At 41.7% G+C, this 17,522-nt stretch overlaps 1 protein-coding gene across 2 annotated transcripts in view; it reads right to left on the reverse strand.

The window, feature by feature from the left end:
- Positions 1-6,667: 6,667 nt before the first annotated feature.
- Positions 6,668-17,522, reverse strand: part of CDC25C (cell division cycle 25C) — a 30,936-nt gene continuing 20,081 nt past the window's right edge. Inside the window, exons 9-15 of one of the 2 annotated variants that reach the window (XM_029941984.1) lie at positions 13,137-13,259; positions 11,795-11,896; positions 10,705-10,767; positions 9,308-9,406; positions 8,387-8,520; positions 7,664-7,775; positions 6,668-7,464 (exon numbers count right to left, since the gene is read on the reverse strand). In XM_029941984.1, the coding sequence (XP_029797844.1) occupies positions 7,315-7,464; positions 7,664-7,775; positions 8,387-8,520; positions 9,308-9,406; positions 10,705-10,767; positions 11,795-11,896; positions 13,137-13,259 (783 nt within the window). In that variant the 3' untranslated portion in view covers positions 6,668-7,314. The remainder of the gene's footprint in view (positions 7,465-7,663; positions 7,776-8,386; positions 8,521-9,307; positions 9,407-10,704; positions 10,768-11,794; positions 11,897-13,136; positions 13,260-17,522) is intronic. The other variant, XM_029941985.1, reaches the window with a different exon arrangement.

Consider the following 17,522-nt stretch of genomic DNA (forward strand, 5'->3'; position numbering starts at 1 on the left):
TGCGCCGGCTTCCGCGTGCCGGAGGGTGCTCACCGGAGCCGGCCCACCTGGCGAGCTAGCCTAGCCCCCCGCCCTCTTCACTTTGAGGAGTTCGGCCCAAGATCATTGTGCCAGCTGCAGCTGGAGACTCGCCATATCAGGGGTTCAAGTATTCAAAAAAAACCCCCCAAAAAACCAAAAACCACCATTTCTTTCTGGATCCCGCACCCCTCCCCTTTCAGGAACCATAAGTGAAATCTTGCAGCAAAACTTGAACAAACAGCACCAGGGCACTTCTAGTATATATATATTTTCCGCTTAGAACTTGCACCTTTGGCTCCATTTCCTCTCCTAAGTATTTTCAAGGGTAAGGTTGGGCTGTTCTCATTAACCCCATGATTCTGCAAAGATGGGTCCAAGACCGGTGAAATGCCCTAGACAGCCCTGAGGCCAGATCCCAGGACTTCTGCCAGACTAGCCTCCTCCAAAATTCAACCCCTTCCGTGCATGAGAGAGGGCGGAAGGATTAACCCTCCTCAGATTAGGGATTTTCCTGGAGATAAAACAGGATCCCAAAGGAAGGTGCTGGAGGGACTATTTAGCAGCCTCCTCATTTTCAGCTGGTGTTTCTGAAAGCAACCTACTCTATCAAGAGTAAACAGTGATGTAGAAACACAGCTGTGCCCATAGCCCCGGATTTCTACCCACAAGGGTAAAGATATTTTTTGAGCCTAGGGTTGATTCTCACTGCTCCTAGGGTTAACAGAGGCACAATGACTTGGAAGAATAACTAAGCACTGCTTAGAAAGAAAGAGGATGATGAAAGGAAGTGGAGGGTTTTGTCCCCTAACCCTGCAGCCAAAGCCCTCTCCTCACTCTACAGAGGCCTGGCAGAGGGCCAGGAGAAGGGTATCAAGAAATGCAATATAAACTTCCAAGATTTATTGGCTGCTGCTTCTGAATATGACCATCCTGCTGTGGCCTCTGGGGGGCATTTGCCGATGTAATCAGCCCAGAAAGAGAGTCATTCCAGCCAGGGGTGTAAATCACTCTTCACAAAGCTTGGAGAGAGAGACATGTGGCCCTAGATAAGGAAGAAGAGATGTGGCCTCTCGTGCCCTTTCCTCCCTTCCCCTGCCCAAGGGGACCTGGTTCCTGAGCTGTAATGCACTTTAAATGGAGTTTGTGCTTCGTTTGAATCTCTATCTGCCCTGCCAGTCTTCCAGGAGAGCTGTGAAAGTGAACATCTGGCTACACAGCTTTTGTACAGGACCTGCTTTCCCCCAATGCCACACTACCTCCCTGTACCTTCCCCTCAGTGAGGTTAGAAAGCTGTAGCTGGGGATGGATATCCCCTGTCCACTCCATTCTGGCAGGTTTCAAAATGAGATCGACAAAAAGTAACAATTTCAGATGGTTAGGATGCTAGAAAAGGGCTGAGAATGACGAATCAACAGAGTCGTGTGTGGGGATGGTGTATCAAGGGGTGTCCCCTCTGCTCTCCCCCTCCAGCAAGCAAGCCCAATCCAGTTTGGTAGGAAGACAGGCTGGGAGAAGGCATTTCCTCAGGATGCCTACTCAGCGCCATCCCCGTGGTATGGACCAGGAAGGCAGGAACAAAGTCACACCGCCAGGCTGAGAGCAATCCCAATTCCATCTGTAACGGGCCAGTCTTTTTGTGAGAATGAATGAGATGCCTGGAGCAGCTTTCTGCCTGGGCCCTGGGGTGGAGAATGGGACATCACGGGACCTTTAATGACAATTGGTAACCAAAGCTAGGGGAGAGATGAGGAAGCCTCTGCAAATAAATATGACTCCAACACTTATACTGACAGCTTTTCCAACACATCCTCTCCCCACCAACCATATCCCCTGTGACTGGCAACACCTGCTAGATACGCAGCATTGCCTTTGGGAACCTTGTGGATAATGACAAATGAGCCAGTCCTTTCAATAAAGGTGATGTTACTCGACTGTCATTCAATTCAATAATGTCTTTTTTTTTTAATTTTTTATGTTTTATTTATTTTTCAGAGAGAGAGAGACAGTGTGAGCAGGGGAAGGTCAGAGAAAGAGGGAGACACAGAATCCGAAGCAGGCTCCAGACTCCGAGCTGTTCAGCACAGATCCCGACGCGGGGCCTGAACCGCAAACTGTGATATGCCCTGAGCTGAAGTCGGACACCCAACCAACTGAGCCACCCAGGCACCCCCAATAATGTCTTTTGAGACTGATTGTGGCCTCAATTTTGTACCAGGTGCAAAAATTATTAAGGGACAAAACCTGCCCTAGGAAGCTTTGCAATCCACTGATAGGGCTCAACAGTCTAAAAACCCTGCATCTTACTCCACTTCATTTGTAATCTTGGTTTTCTGCTTTCTATCCAACCCTCTCTCGCTGGTAAGCTTTAATTCTTGCTGCTACCCTCACCTGGGATGTTAACAGTGAACCTCCTGGGTTCAACACGTGCTATATGACCCTGGGCACAGCACTTAACTTTTCTGGGCTTCAGTTTCTTCATCTGTAAAATTAATAACAGTATCTACTTCATGTAACGATTGTGAGAATTACACAAGTATATACTGAGTACAGACTTTAGCATAGTACCTGGCACAGAGCAGCACTGAATAAATGGTATCATTCCAGGTGGCAAGCAGAAGTTAATTTTTCTGTTAAGTTGGCCAGCCCCCACCACCAGTCTTGTTGCTTTGGAGCTCGAGGCTATAGCACTTCTTCTCTTTGCCAGAGTGCTTATAGGGATGGGGAAAAAGGAAATCATTTTCTACATTGTCAGTCTTTTAAAAAAAATGTTTATTTACTTATTTAGAGAGAGAGCACACGCCCATAAGCAGGAGTGGGAAATAGACAGAGAGAGAATCCCAAGCAGGGTCCACGCTCAGTACAGAACCCCACATGGGGCTCAAAGCCAGGAACTTCAAGATCATGGCCTGAGGGGAGCCTGGGTGGCTTAGTTGGTTAAGTGTCCAGCTTCAGCTCAGGTCATGATCTCATGGTTCATGGGTTCAAGCCCCATGTCGGGGTCTGTGCTGACAGCTAGCTCAGAGCCTGGAGCCTGTTTCAGATTCTGTGTCTCCCTCTCTCTCTGACCCTCCCCTGTTCATGCCGTCTCTGTCTCTCAAAATTACATTAAAAAAAACAGGAAAAAAAAAAGATCATGGCCTGACCTGAAATCAAGAGTTGGATGCTTAACCAAGTGAGTCACCCAGACACCCCTTCCTTGTCAGTCTCTTGAGGGCAAGGACAGTTTGTGAGATCAAGCCCTGCAGTTGGATTCTGTACTGATAGCACAGAGCCTCTCTCTTTGCCCCTCCCTGGCTTGCATGCACACGTGCACACGCAAGCACACACACACACACACACACACACACACACACACTCCCTCTCAAGATAAATAAATAAACTTCCAAAAAAATGTTTAAAAAAAATAAAATAGGAGTGCCTGGGTGGCTTAGTCAGTTAAGTGTTAGACTTCAGTTCAGGTCATAATCTCAAGGTTTCTAAGTTTGAGCCCCACATTGGGCTCTTCGCTGTCATCATGGAGCCTGCTTTGGATCTTCTGTCTCCCTCTCCCTCTACCCCTCCCCCCCCAAAAAAATAGAGGGGCGCCTCAGTGGGTGGCTCAGTCACTTAAGCCTCCAACTTCGGCTCGGGTCAGATCTCACGTTCGTGGGTTCGAGCCCCGCGTCAGGCTCTGTGCTGACAGCTAGCTCAGAGCCTGGAGCCTGCTTCTGGTTCTGTGTCTCCTTCTCTCTCTGCCCCTCCCCCTCCCATGCTCCGTCTCTCTCTGTATCAAAAATAAATAAGAAAACATTAAAAAATTTAAAATATATACATAAAAATAAAAAATAAAATAAAATAAAATGAATTGGTGTTTCCTTAACACTTGTGTGAACTGAATGGGGAGAGAATCTTCCATCCCTCCTCCCATGTTATATTTATGATGAGGAAAGGAAAATGCTCCTGCCCTCCCTATGGCAGAGGTCAGACAGATCCTGGGCTGGGACTGAAAACCATGGTTTTAGATTGAAATATTTCCAGCCTTCATTTCTGGACTTTTTGATAAACAAATACCAACCAGTCAGTGTTACTGTAGAGGTAACCCACTATACACCTCATGCCAAGGTCTCTGGCTGGGGTCTTAGTCCTTAACCTCATCTCCCAAGCCCAAGCAATCCTTATGGCCCTGACTTAAGACACTATAATTGAGGCACTCAATTACATATTTAACATGTAATGCAGTTCCAACTCTAGAGAGGCACACTGTTCTTTGTTGAGGATTTGGTAACAACAAATCCATTTAGCGTATGGGCTCTGGGGCCATACTGCCTGGGTTCAAATCAAAACTCCACCATTCATTACCTATGTGGCCAATATTTTTTTCTAATTAAAAAAATTTTTTTTTATTTTAGAGAGAGAGAAAGTACAAGTGGCAGACAGAGGCAGAGAGACAGAGAGAGAGAGAGAGAAGAAAGAAAGAAAGAGAGAGAGAGAGAGAGAGAGAGAGAATCTTAAGTAGGTTCCATGCTTGGCACAGAGGCCAAAATCAAGAGTCATATGCTCAACCAACTGAACCACCTAGGTGCCCCCATTAGCTGTGTGATCTTAAATAAGTTACTGAGTCCCTCTGTTTCTTTCTCTATCTATAAAATATGCCTAATAATAAGTACCCGCCTCAGAGGAGTGTTGTCAAAATTAAATTAGTTTATACATATGAGTTCATAAAACGTCTTGCATATAATAAGCACCTGAAAAATGTTAACTACTGTTACTATTCCTGAAAATAACATAACTCTAATCACATGATACTTATGTGGGGAGGATATTACAAGAAATTATATAGGAAAATGGTGCCTTTTGGGCAAATACAATTTTTCACAAAGTAGATAACTAATTAAGCCCTAGTTTGTGTTTTCCAACTCAGAATTTCCTCTTAATTAAGATTACTGAAATATAGCAGCACTTTCAACAATAGCCAAATCATGGAAAGAGCCTAAAAGTTCATCAACTGATGAATGGATAAAGAAGATGTGGTTTGTATATACAGTGGAATACTACTTGATAATGAGAAAAAATGAAATCCTGCCATTTGCAGCAACGTGGATGGAACTGGAGGGCATTATGCTAAGTGAAATATGTCAGTCAGAGAAAGCTATTCATTTTCACTCACATGTGGAACTTAACAAACGTAACAGAGGCCATGGGAGAGGGGAAGGGAAAAAATAGTTACAAACAGAGAGGAAGGGAGGCAAAACATAAGAGACTGTTAAATACAGAGAACAAACTGAGGGTTGGTGGGGGTGCAGGGGAGAGGGGGAAATGGGTGATGGGCACTGAGGAGGGTACTTGTTAGGAAGAGCACTGGGTGTTGTATAAAAGCAATGAATTATGGGAATCCACCCCCAAAACCAAGGATACACTGTATACACTGTATGTTAGCCAACTCGACAATAAATTATATTTAAAAATAATAAAATAAAATAAGATAGGACTGGAAAAAAAAAGGATTACTGAAATGTGAACATGAGCAGCAGTCTCTTCCCAGATGGGGGCTTGGTTCTACTTTTCTGCGGGAAATGATCAGGAAATGACCCAGTGGGTTAGGCAACAAGTCAGAGGACTCCCTCCTCATACTTGGAAGTGGAGGTGCTTCAAACATTTTCCTCCTCAGGCTACTAGGAGTACCTGTTTGCAGGGGTAAGGATGTGGGGGTGAGACAGAGGAGCAGTGTCTTCCCCTCAGCCATATGCACCTAATATGGCAGAAGCTTTTCTCTCCTTTCCTCTCAGCCCTTCTGAGCTTTGAGCTCAAGGGCTCACAGAGAGGGCCAGAGAGATAGCTTCCTTAGGCAGGCAGAGAGAGGCAAGTGCAAGCTCCAGAAGCTGCCTTAGAGAATACAGCAGCGCCCTCTGCTGGGAGAGGAGGAGAAGCGCATGAGCAAACCTTGCAAACACCAGTTCAGCTCCTGCCCTTCTTCCCTTTCCACTTGCTTAAAAAGTCTCTTGGCCCCAGGACCTGGGAAGATGTCACTTTCGTCTCTATTCTATCTCAGCCAGGCTTCAGAGCCCTTTGTCCTTTTCCAGTCCTGGGCTAGCACTCCTATCAGGTTAATGCAGGAGAATGACAACATTCAGCGGCAATTCCACAGCCACCCCAGGCCACAATGCTGTATCTCACTCTGAAGACAAAAGCCTGTTGCTTTAAAGAGCTCTAAGAATGGAAAGCCTGGGATAGTGCCGAAAAATACAGTTTAAAAGGTCATCCTTAAGTCTAACTGCTCTTGCTTGCTACTTTTGTATCCTTTTTCAGATAGCACAGATCTCTACTTCCAACTATCCCAAGTCCTGAACTTATCTCTGCGAGATGTGAAATGAAGTGGAGAAAAGGGAGAAGGCAAAGTTCCATTTAGATTACAGACAAGGAATCTTTCTGAGCCCAATTCAGAGCTGTCACTTGCCTTTAGATGCCGATCATCTTAGTTTTCTGAGTCTACTTATCACAGCACGCTCAGTATGGGAGACACTTTTAAGTAACTCATACCTTGGAATGGTCTAGGAAAGGATATTGCTGGAGAATGCAGTTTAAAAGGTTTTCCTTAATTCTAGAGGAGTGGTTCTCAAGCCTTGATATGCATCACAATCACATGAAAGGGAAAGTTTAAAACCCAGAATTCTGAGGTTGTGTTTTATTAAGTGTGTGTTGAGGCTGGAAAATTTACATTTCAAAGTTCAGATGATGCCTACCGTCCAGGGCCCAAACTTTGAGAAGCACTGATCTAGAGAGAAGCACCTTGCCCTCAAATATAAATCAAGATGGTTACACCTTTGTTTAAAGGGGTCTAATTTGGTGATCTCTTCTCTATAAAGATCTTTTAGGAGCAGACTGGGCTCACAATCAAATCTCTCATTCTATAGTGTTTATTTTCCCATTTAACAAAAAGAGAGAGAGGGAAACAAAGAAGAAAGTACAGAGAAAAATGCACAACTCCCGTGCACAGGCAGAAGCTCAGGGAGAGAAAGAGCTGGCTGGCTCGTGAGAAGACACGCACTGGGAAGAGAATGTAACCACCTCCTGAAGCAACACAAATCTCCACTGAACCCTACAGGCTTCTAAAGCCAGCTCAGGGACGTAGTCACCAGCCAGCAGCTGCACCAAAACCAACCGCCGGGCCTGGAATTTCATTAGCTTGGCAGCCTGTTTGTTCACAGACATCTTTTAACAATCTTGGGTTTCATCACATACAATATGACTTCTTGCTGCTCAGGGTTTCTACAGTGTCTTTGGGTGACTTCTAAGCAGCAAACCACTGATCCAGTGTCATGGGCTCACATCCTTCGCCAGTAAGGCAATCTGCTCCCGCAGCTGCCGCTCTCCTTCCCGTGCTTTGCTCTGGCTTCGACACCTCAGTAGCTCAGCCTTATGGTCTTGATGATGCATAGGGCAGTAGCTCTGTGGTTCACACAGTGCCTGAAAGGTAAGGGACAAAGTAAGGCACACTCCAGTCTCCACAACTCTGCCTACTAAGTATAATGGAGATGCTGCTAGTAATAGCTAAGAAGTAGCAGCAGTTTCTTCTCAGAGGGCTTTGCAGGCCCTAGAAATTGCATGCTAAAGTTGGCTCCCCCAAGTGTGAGCTCTCCTGTTGTCCCTGTGCCCCATTATTTACCATATATTCTGGAAAGAAGTCTCTGTAGCCCCCTTTGAGGATATATAGCTCTGGGTAGTACAATGCAGGATACTGGTTCAGAGCTCTGTCCTCTTCTCTCAGAGTGCGGCACCTTTAGAGAAAACCCAGAGGTGGGCGGGGTGGAAAGGAGCAAGGTCAGGATTCCAGGGACCATTCACTGGGGAAGGGAACAAAGAATAGGCTACGGGCAACCCAAAAGGACCTCCAGATCTCACTGTGTTTGCAAAACAAGAGTCAAGAAGTCACTCTTTCTCCTTTCCTTTGCTCTTTCATTCCCAATCCTTTTTCCTTCACTGCTCCAAACTTTAAAAAAAAATTTTTTTTAAGTTTATTTTGATGGTGCAGGGAGAGACAGAGAGAGAGGGAAAGAGAATCCCACCTAGGCCCCACGCTGTCAGTGGGGGAGCCTGATGCAGGGCTCTAACCCACAAACCGTGAGATCATGACCTGAGCTGAAACCAAGAGTCAGATGCATAACCAACTGAGCCACTCAGGCATCCCCTCTGCTCCAAACTTTTAAATTGTAGAAACCTTTCTTTCTACTTCCCTAACCTTTAAACTGCAATGGAAATTATGCATGCATGCATGCATGCATTTATTCATGCCAGTCTCAGTCTGAACTGGTCTGGGAAGGTTCCCAGGTTTTAAGTCCCAATTCAAGGTCAACTTCCAACACCCACCCTACCCCATGTAGACACTCACATTCGGGGACCCCTTTCTGAGGAGAATTCACAGTGGAACACGATGATTATTCTTTTCTGGGCGTCCAGAGGAACAATAGGCTTCTTCAAAAAGAAGTTATATAGTTCTTCCTGACTGTACAAATTTAAGGCTCCCTGTAGAAGAATTTTAGTAAGTACTGTATTTCCTTAAGCACCAGTGGACAGTCCAACACTCAGAAATAACTGGAATACCATCTTGGGATATTTGGGCCAGAAAGTCTAAACTAAGCACTTTTAGGGCATAGCTCTAAGTATATCTCTGGGTCTATCCCCAAGGTCTGGCACCGAGCTTGGTATGTAGTAGGTATTCAATAAATGTTTGTAGAACTGACCACCCCATACCCCTAATATGTAGGAATCATTGTGAGGACTATCTATGAGTATCTGGAAAGTGCTTCTCAGTCCTTGCATTAATATTAAAAAAATTTTTTAAATATTTATTCATTTTTGAGACAGAGAGACAGAACACGAGAGGGAGAGGAGCAGAGAGAGACACACACACACACACACAGAACCTGAAGCAGGCTGCAGGCTCTGAGCTGTCAGCACAGAGCTTGACACAGGGCTTGAACTCACAAACTGCGAGATCATGACCTGAGCCAAAGTTGGACGTTTAACTGACTGAACCACTCAGGCGCCCCATCTTGCATTAATATTTTATTCCAAGTAGGAGCCCCTGGCTGGAACAAAATAGGGGGAGATTGGTCTAGGAGGAAAAGGGAAAGTAAATTGCTCAACATACACAGAATTAGAATAGGAATGAGGACTTGCAGCATTGATGTGCTCCAAATATATAACCTCTGCTCTGGGTCTGGAGTTCATAGGGCTTTTGTCCACAGACTCTGCTCAATAAGGAGCTACCTCCAGCCCCTCCCAACTAATGTCCCCTGTGTTTCCTCACCTGGATGTGTCCGCCCAGGTACTCATATGGATAGCGGCAGTCAATGATATAAAACTTCTCAATCAGACTCTGGAACTTCCCTGACAGTAAGGCAGCCACCTGCACAGAAACAATGATTGAACACTCTGTTCCCAGTTACTCCAAGGGAGAGAAGAGCCATTCACACAGTTCATGATTTGTACTCCCTGTAGTCACCCAGGATTCTACTATATCCTCGCCCTCCAAAGGCCCCTTATGTTTGAAATGGAACAATGGTTGCATCCCTATCCCCCTTTCAAGAGGATAAAATAGGAAACAGTCTTTTTGGAACACCAAAATAGCTAGTATTGCCAAAACACCAGCGAAAACCGTATTCAAGGCACACACCTGGAGACAGGCATGGCTGCACTGAGCCTCTCAGAAGACACCCAAGGACTTCTGCAGTGGTATAGGTAGCAGCTAATGATTCCGACTTTGCAGGAAGAAATGGGAAATGGTTCCCCATGCTCCATTGTAAAGGAAGAAAGTAAATCTTTCAGGAAAAGATATGGAAGGAAAGGGTTTATATCCTTAAGCTACTTGTAGCAGTGTAAATTGGTTCAAACTTTCTGGAGCTGACTTTGTAAACGTAAGTGTAATTACACTTGACTCAGTAATTCTATTTCAACACCTTGAGTGAACAGAAAAGTATGTAAAGATGTGGCACAACAGTATTCATCTCTGCATTCATTATTTTAAGTTATCAAAATACTACAAATAAACTTAACTATTTGATAATAGAGGTTTGGTTAAATTATACATACCAATATAACAGAATACTATATAGTACATTGAAAGGATAATAGAGACTTTTTTTATTGAAGTAGAAGTGTATTTACAATGTCTTGCTAAGCTAACTTCAACATGTGTTGAAGCTAACGTGTTCATTATGATCCTATTTTTATCAAATATATTCCAGAATAAAATCTGGAAGGCCATAAGGAAAATATTACTAGTGGTTATCTCTGCTGATGAGATTATGGATAGGGTTACCAAAAATTATTGCACAAACTAGGACGCTTGGGAGAGTGATAGAGAATACTATAAATATAATTACCCCACACTGCAAGGTGTCAATGAGATTGTTATACGTCAACCAAGATGTAAGTTTGCCCGAACTGAGTGATTTTGACTTATTTCCTCTCTTCCCTTCCTTCATTGTTTTCTTTGTTTCTTAACAATTTTATATCATTTGTTTAATTAAAAATAAAGGCAAAAGAATGGGACAAATGGGAATCCTTTAACACAGCTTCATTTGAATGAGGAGCCTGTGTGAGTGAACACAATGAAAGAAATATAATAGAAGTGGGGATTTTAGGGACAGAACAGACCAGATGGTAGCTTATGTAACCAGTTACCATCTCCAGAAATCTGCTTACTGTTTCTGGGTTGATGTACTTCAGATCTTGGTATTTTCCTGACACGGTTGGCAGCACACACACCTAGAAATACCCAAGAGCTGAAATAACAGTAAATTTTTTATACCTCAATTTGAGATCAAAGACCCCAAATTGTCTTTCTTTCCAACTGACCTTTAAAACCCCAGATGCCTTCAAAAGAATCAAGAGTCTCTATACCTCACATATGTAGCAATCCATTTCTAAGAAGTGATTCTAAGGAACAAATTAAGGATGTGTAGAAAGTTATAGATTTAGCTACAAATATGTCCACCTTGGTATAGTTCAAAAGGAAAAATTATAACAACAAATATCTTCATAATAGCTTTATCAAGAAATTATGGGCAGGGGCACATGGCTGGCTTAGTTGGTAGAGCATGTGACTCTTGATCTCAGAGGTGGGAGTTTGAGCCCCACAGTGGGTGTGGAGATTACTTAAAAATACAAAAATAAAAATCTTCTTGGGATTCTCTCTCTTCCTCTGTCTTACCCTTTCCCCGCTCTCACCCAATCTCTCTCTCTAAATAAATAAACATTTTAAAAAATTATGACATGATGAAGAACTGTTTATTGACATGAAAAGATGTTCTTGATACATTAAATGAGGAAGAAAAAAAAACCCCAGTAGATCACAAAACAGTATAAATAATTTCTTATGAAAAAACAAAAATGTGTATTTGTATGTGGACATGTGTGTTTGTGAAAACACAGAGAAAAAAGTCTGGAGGATGGATCCCAAGATGTTGATAAGCTTTGAGGTATAATGCATTTTCTACTTTTCTGTAATGACGAAGTATTATTTACATAATTTTAAGAGATATTTTTAAAAAGAAAAATGTAAAAGGCCTCACACTTCACCACTGCTTTGGATTTTCTCAGAATTAATAAAAAATACTTTTTCACTAGAAAGGCTTAGCGTCTAGATTTACCACAATAGCTCCTTCTGGTTATCAAAAATAGTAGTTGGTGAGGATGCATGATTATACCTAGTGTCCTTTGCAAGCAAAGAAAAAAAGAAGACTCAAGTCCAAAATGATTCAATGAAATATAGGATGAGTATAACCAAACTCACCTTGGAGAAATCACCAATCAGAGATCCCTGGTTCGATTCTTCCTCCAGCATCTGAGTGATATTAACATCACAGAGAGAGACTGTCTTCTTTAGACCTAAGCCCTGAAGATGACAAGATCCCCCCGCCCCGATTTCTCATGTTAAGTTTAAAAACGAGGGGAGGAAAGGAGTGGAGATTTATTAAAAATATGCACACCTTTGATCTAATAATTGTTCATTTTCCTAGAGAAATAAAAATATGCACAAAGAGTTGGCTGTAAAAATGGATATCCCAGCAAGTTTATAATAGAGAAAGATTATTAATAAATAACAGAGTCTTGCTTAAACAAATCATATTCTACATATTATAGATTACTATTATGCAATAAAAAGTATGTTATAAGGGTGCCTGGGTGGCTTAGGCAATTAAGTGTCCGGCTTTGGCTAGGTTCATGATCTCACGGCTTGTAGGTTCAGGCCCCGCTGTTGGGTTCTGTGGTGATGACTCAGAGCCTGGAGACTGCTTCAGATTCTGTGTTTTATGTTAGAAAACATGTACTTTTGTAATAGCACTCTAATAAAAGAAAAATAACTGCATCAAAAAAAGAGTCTGGAAGAACATACACCAGCTAACAACAATTATCTCTGGCCTATGGGATTATGGGCATTTCATAACAGCTTCTTTTTTGTCTTTTTAATGTTTATTTATTTTTGAGAGACAAAGGTGAGTCAGGAATACAGAGAGGGAGATAGATAACCTGAAACAGGCTATAGGCTCTGAGCTGTCAGAGCCCTCACGCGGGGCTCAAACTCACAAACCACAAGATAGTAACCCGAGACAAAGTTGGACGTTCAACCGATTGAGCCACCCAGGCACCCCTCACAACAGCTTCTTTTGTTTACATGAAATTTACATACTATCATACAGTGATTTTATAAAATATACAAATGTATTTAGATTTTTTTTTTAAAGAAGTAGGGAATTGGGGCTAAGTTTTTCAAAAGTTGCTTTCCACCAAACCAACACGCATCATGATGCTATTTCTGTCAGCATGCAGGTAAAACAGCAGTAACTATCCTTTTACCATTCAAGGTTCCCTGTATCCTCTCAGATCTTAAAAAACAAAGTCGGGAAGACAGTATGCCAACATCATTTCCAAAAGTATACTATGAAAGATATTTATTGTTAAATATCTTATACATAGATACAGACCTAGAAAAAATAAGAAAGAACAAAGAGATAAAAAGCAAAAGTAATGAGAAAGAAGACACAGAAGATCTACTAAAGCAATCCTCATACCAAAAAAGCGGAAAAAACAACAAGAAAGAGGATTAAACAGATCTCATCTTAAAAAGTTCTTACCTTCCTGAATTCTTTGTGGCGTGAACAATACTCCTTGAATTTCACCACCTGCCTCAGTCTTGGCCTGTTCAGAGTCTCTGGCAATGAAGGGGAGCGATACAAGGAGCTTCTATTCAGAGATGCCTGTATGGGAATATCAACCCCCCACGTTCTTACTCCTCCAAGTGTGTCTGCAGGCCAGCAGTATGAATATCTCCAGGGAGCTTGTGAGAAATGAAGAATCCTGGATATTGAGCCTGACCCCAGACTGAATTAAAAATTTTTTTTTTAAGACAGAGAAAGAGTGAGCAGGGGAGAGTCAGAGAGAGAGGGAGATACAAAATCTGAAGACAGACTCCAGGCTCTGAGCTAGCTGTCAGCATAGAGCCCGACATGTGGCTCGAACCCAGTGAACTGTGAGATTATGACCTGAGCCAAAGTCAGACGCTTAACAGACTGAGCCACCCAGTCATGCCCAGACTGAATTAAAATCTGCACTTTAGCAAGCTGCCCACGTGATTTCTAGTAACTCTCAAGTTTGACAGTCAAAACCTTAGGTAAGCAACCACTCTTCCCCTACTTATTAATATCTCTCTCCTCACAGTGCACGATGTTTCATCTCCCTCAGATATATTAACTCTAAGCCAAACCAAATTCACCACGCGACTGTCTTATATGCACCAATTCTTGTAAGAGAGAACAAATGGAAATTCAGTTCCTCCAGACAAGGGAAAAAACAAATGAACCTAATCCCACAATTTCTCTATAGAATCCTTAGACTCTGACAATCAAGATTTAAAGACCCCAACAAAATTAAGGATGACAAACCAAAAAGGTCAGCCTGGGTGAAAAAATACTAAGCAGGCAAGAGTACGTGTCATTTTTTTGGTAGCAGTTTCTTAGAGGGACAAAGAAAAAAACATCACTCAGTTTTCTTATAAAGGGGGTTGTTAGTGGGAAAGAAAAATAGCAAAATAAGCATCCTGCAAGGGAAAAGGGAACACTAGAATCTAATATCAGGACAACTATTATAGGATTGATATTATGAAGCCCATCAGGAAAGATATGGATTAAACACCATGAAGAACTAGCCTTGGAATTACTGGTGCAGACTAAAGTGCAACAGGATGGACTTCTGTCTGCTTGAAAGCCATGATTTGGCTGTTATAACCATAGGCAGAGGGATATGTTAAATGACCTCTGATAACAACTTCCAACTAATCTAAGACTCCTTAAAAAAATTTTTTTTAAAGTAATCTCTGTGCCCAACATGGGTCTCCAAATCACAACCCAGAGATCAAGAAAGAGTCCCATGTTCTACTGACTGAGCCAGCCAGGTACCCCTCAGCTAATCCAAGATTCTTATCCTCTGTTCCCAGATACCTTCTATCTCTGGACTAGATAAAAGCTGAAACTTCCTACTTTATACACTCACCTCACTAACTGCTATGGATTGATTTATAAGTGAGCTAGGTAATGAGAGCTATAACTAGAAGACAAGTTGATGGTCAGTTGTTTCTGGGAGAATAAAATAAGAATATCAAAATTTTACTTTATAATAACTACATCTATCACAGTGTTTGTCACATCCATGTTCCCATCTAAGGAAAATTCCATTGTTCATGGTACCAGCTGAAGGTATAGTTCACATTTTACATACCAATATTTTACACAGACCTTTTCCCTTGGATCCTTGCCAGTCAACTCTCTACATCCCCACAACCCTGCCCAGATCACTGACAGGCCCATATTGCTGGTTCAACATACCCATTTAGTAGCCTAGAGTATGTAAAAATAATCTGGGCCAATTAGGTTCTCTCTCCTGGGAGTCTAACTTAGAAAATGGCAAAATAATTAGGCAGCAATACAAGCCAAAGCTTAAAAGGAAGAAGTCATGAGGCCAATGATGAATTCATAGATGAACTGAAGTTATAGTAGCAGAAAGGATGTGGTAAAGGAATGAGGAAAAGGCTACCCAGACTTCTTGACCCACCACCCTTCAGATAACTTCAATTTTGCCCTGAGAAGAAGTCAGGAGAAAGCCAGATCAGAATTTCACATGTGATGGCCTTAGTGCAATCTGTTTCTTTTAGCAATAAGAACCTCCCTAGAACACACCAAATTATTAAGCTAAAGGCTCATTTTTTTAAAGTGTGCAATGAATGAGCTACTAAGGGAAATGTACCCATTTTTTACTAATATATCTAAGAAATCTTTACCTAACCTGAGGCCATAGAAATTTTCTGGTGTTTTTCTTCAGATGTTTTATAGTTTGAGATTTTACATTTAGGTCTATGATCTGTTTTATGCTAATTTCTATATATGGCATGAGGTATGGATTAAGGTTTTTGTTTTTCATATAGATTTTCAATAGCTCCAGCACAATTTGTTGAAAAGACTGTGTTTTCTCCATTTAATTGCTTTTGTATCTTGGTCTAATTATCAACTGGCTATATATGCATCGGTGTATTTCTTGAATCTCTATTCCCTTGTATTGCTCCTTTGGGTTTCCGGTAGATATTATGGTGATAATGAAGGTGATAAACACCTTTCTGTGTTTCATATAATCCAAAGAATCCAGAAATAAATGACAGCAGAAAACTACTTTGACATAGCCACTACTTTTCTGACAGATTCTTTCCAACACATTTATATTAAAACAAATGACAATTTACTGCAAAGAACATACATGCTTGGTCACGAAGACATGATGATGATACTTTAGCTTTGACACACTAGTCAAAATTTCTCAGTTCTCAGAAACAGTGGTGGGGAGAGCCACAGACCAGCTAGCTTAGATGGCACTCAATATCTATTTATTAGTGATTTTCCTTGTTTAAGGATTTAATAAACACTTTTACTATCTGGGAGCTTTTTTTTTTTTAATTTTTTTAATGTTTTATTTATTTTTGATACAGAGAGAGACAGAGCATGAGAGGGGGAGGGGCAGAAAGAGGAGACACAGAACCCGAAGCAGGCTCCAGGCTCTGAGCTAGCTGTCAGCACAGAGCCCGACGCGGGGCTTGAACCCACGAATGTGAGATCTGACCTGAGCCGAAGTCGGAGGCTTAACCAACTGAGCCACCCAGGTGCCCCTTACTATCTGGGAGTTTTAAGCACTGAAAGGCCAGAAAGAAGAAAAGGAAACTTGTTAAGCTCAATTCTACCTGCAGACTTTATAAAAAGGTCTAGTTGAATAATTATTATTTTGTAAATTGGGAAGGCATCACCATTTCCTCATGGCCTACACATTCTTCTATACAAATAGACTTCGCTTCTGGTCTTGTCAAAGTTATCAGCAATCTTCATGACATGTATCTTTCCAAACTTCACAGAAGCTTCCACGGAGTTGGCTACTGCCTTCTTTCTCAGCTTCAAGATACCTCCTAGTTCACTTTAGGGCTGGTACAGGCCGTCCTTGAACTAAAAGCACCGTGATGCTTCCACCTCTCTGTTGCTTCTTCTCAGTCTTCTTTGTTGGGTCTCTTCACTACCAAACCTCTAATAGATGTTGGGTGAGGGTTAGGTCCTGGCGCTTTTATATCCCCTCACTTTTGCCTTATGTGTTCTTTTTTCTTTCTGTGAATTCAAATTTTCCCTCTATACCGATAACTCCCAAAGTCTATTTCCAATCAAGATTTCTCTTACTTCCAGATTTCTATATCTACATACTTCCTTGGCAATATCTGAGTACCTACTAAGTGACATAGCAGTGAATAAAGGAGTTGAAGAAACAAAGAAATATATTGTGTGCTTTTATGTAGTGGTAAGTTCTATAAATAAATTAAGAAAAAAACAAAGAAGCATGAAAATATAGGGAATATATTTGGGCTGGAAAGCTTGTCAAGAAAGGCCTTTCTGATAGGTAACATATCTGGGGCAATGAAGCTGAATTGAGGGAAAGAATCCTGCGTTATGTACAGGAAGAATATTCGAGGCTGAAACAACAACAAATGCAAAGGCCCTGGTAAGAATAGCAAGGCCAGTAATGGCCACATTTAGTATGGCACCATTTTTAGAAAGCTCACAAACTAGTTGAAGCAATACTACGAACCAACTAAACCTAACAGACATAACAGAACACTGTACCCAACAACTGAGCATACATTCCTCTCAAATACACATGAAATATTCTCCAGGACTAACAATACCTTAAGTCATAAGACAAGACTCAATAAATATTAAGGGACTGAAATCATACAAAGTGTGTTTTCTGACCACAAAGGATTAATCGGAAATGAGTAAGAGAAAAAAATCTGGAAAATTCACAGATTAGGTGGCAATTAAACAACACACTCCTAAATAACCATTGGGTCAATGAAGATCTCAAGGGAAATTAGAAAATACTTTTGGATGAATAAAACTGAAGGCACAATATACCTAAATGTAGTTAAGAATACAGCTAAA

Source organism: Suricata suricatta, chromosome 6 (assembly GCF_006229205.1).
Source record: "Suricata suricatta isolate VVHF042 chromosome 6, meerkat_22Aug2017_6uvM2_HiC, whole genome shotgun sequence".
Classification (NCBI taxonomy): Eukaryota; Metazoa; Chordata; class Mammalia; order Carnivora; family Herpestidae; genus Suricata; species Suricata suricatta.